We start from the raw sequence: 277 nt of genomic DNA, 5'->3' as shown, positions 1-277 counted from the left end.
CATCCAAACCCACATTCTACACATAATTCTCTTCCTTTCGTTCAGGAAAGTTGCCGGAATGGCTGAACGGCAGACTGACCCGCAACGGACCCGGTCGCGTCGAATATGGCAACACCCGCATCAACCACCTGTTCGATGGCACGGCCTACATCCACCAGTTCAACATCATTGACGGCAAGGTCACCTATCAGTCAAGGTTAGAAGAAAAAAAAATATGACTGTTGTTGTTGTGGAATCAGTATTTTTTTTTCTTTTATCATCATCATATTCATATTAT

The 277-nt window shown here is 43.7% G+C and overlaps 1 protein-coding gene across 1 annotated transcript in view; it reads left to right on the top strand.

The window, feature by feature from the left end:
• Positions 1-277, top strand: part of LOC119592078 (beta,beta-carotene 9',10'-oxygenase-like) — a 16,235-nt gene that overhangs the window by 7,046 nt on the left and 8,912 nt on the right. Inside the window, exon 3 of the mRNA XM_037940893.1 lies at positions 46-196. Coding sequence (XP_037796821.1) covers positions 46-196 — 151 coding nt within the window. The remainder of the gene's footprint in view (positions 1-45; positions 197-277) is intronic.

The sequence above is a fragment of the Penaeus monodon genome, chromosome 29 (assembly GCF_015228065.2).
Source record: "Penaeus monodon isolate SGIC_2016 chromosome 29, NSTDA_Pmon_1, whole genome shotgun sequence".
Lineage (NCBI taxonomy): Eukaryota > Metazoa > Arthropoda > Malacostraca > Decapoda > Penaeidae > Penaeus > Penaeus monodon.
Note: the sequence above shows the minus strand (reverse complement) of the source record. Positions and strands in the feature narration are given on the sequence as shown.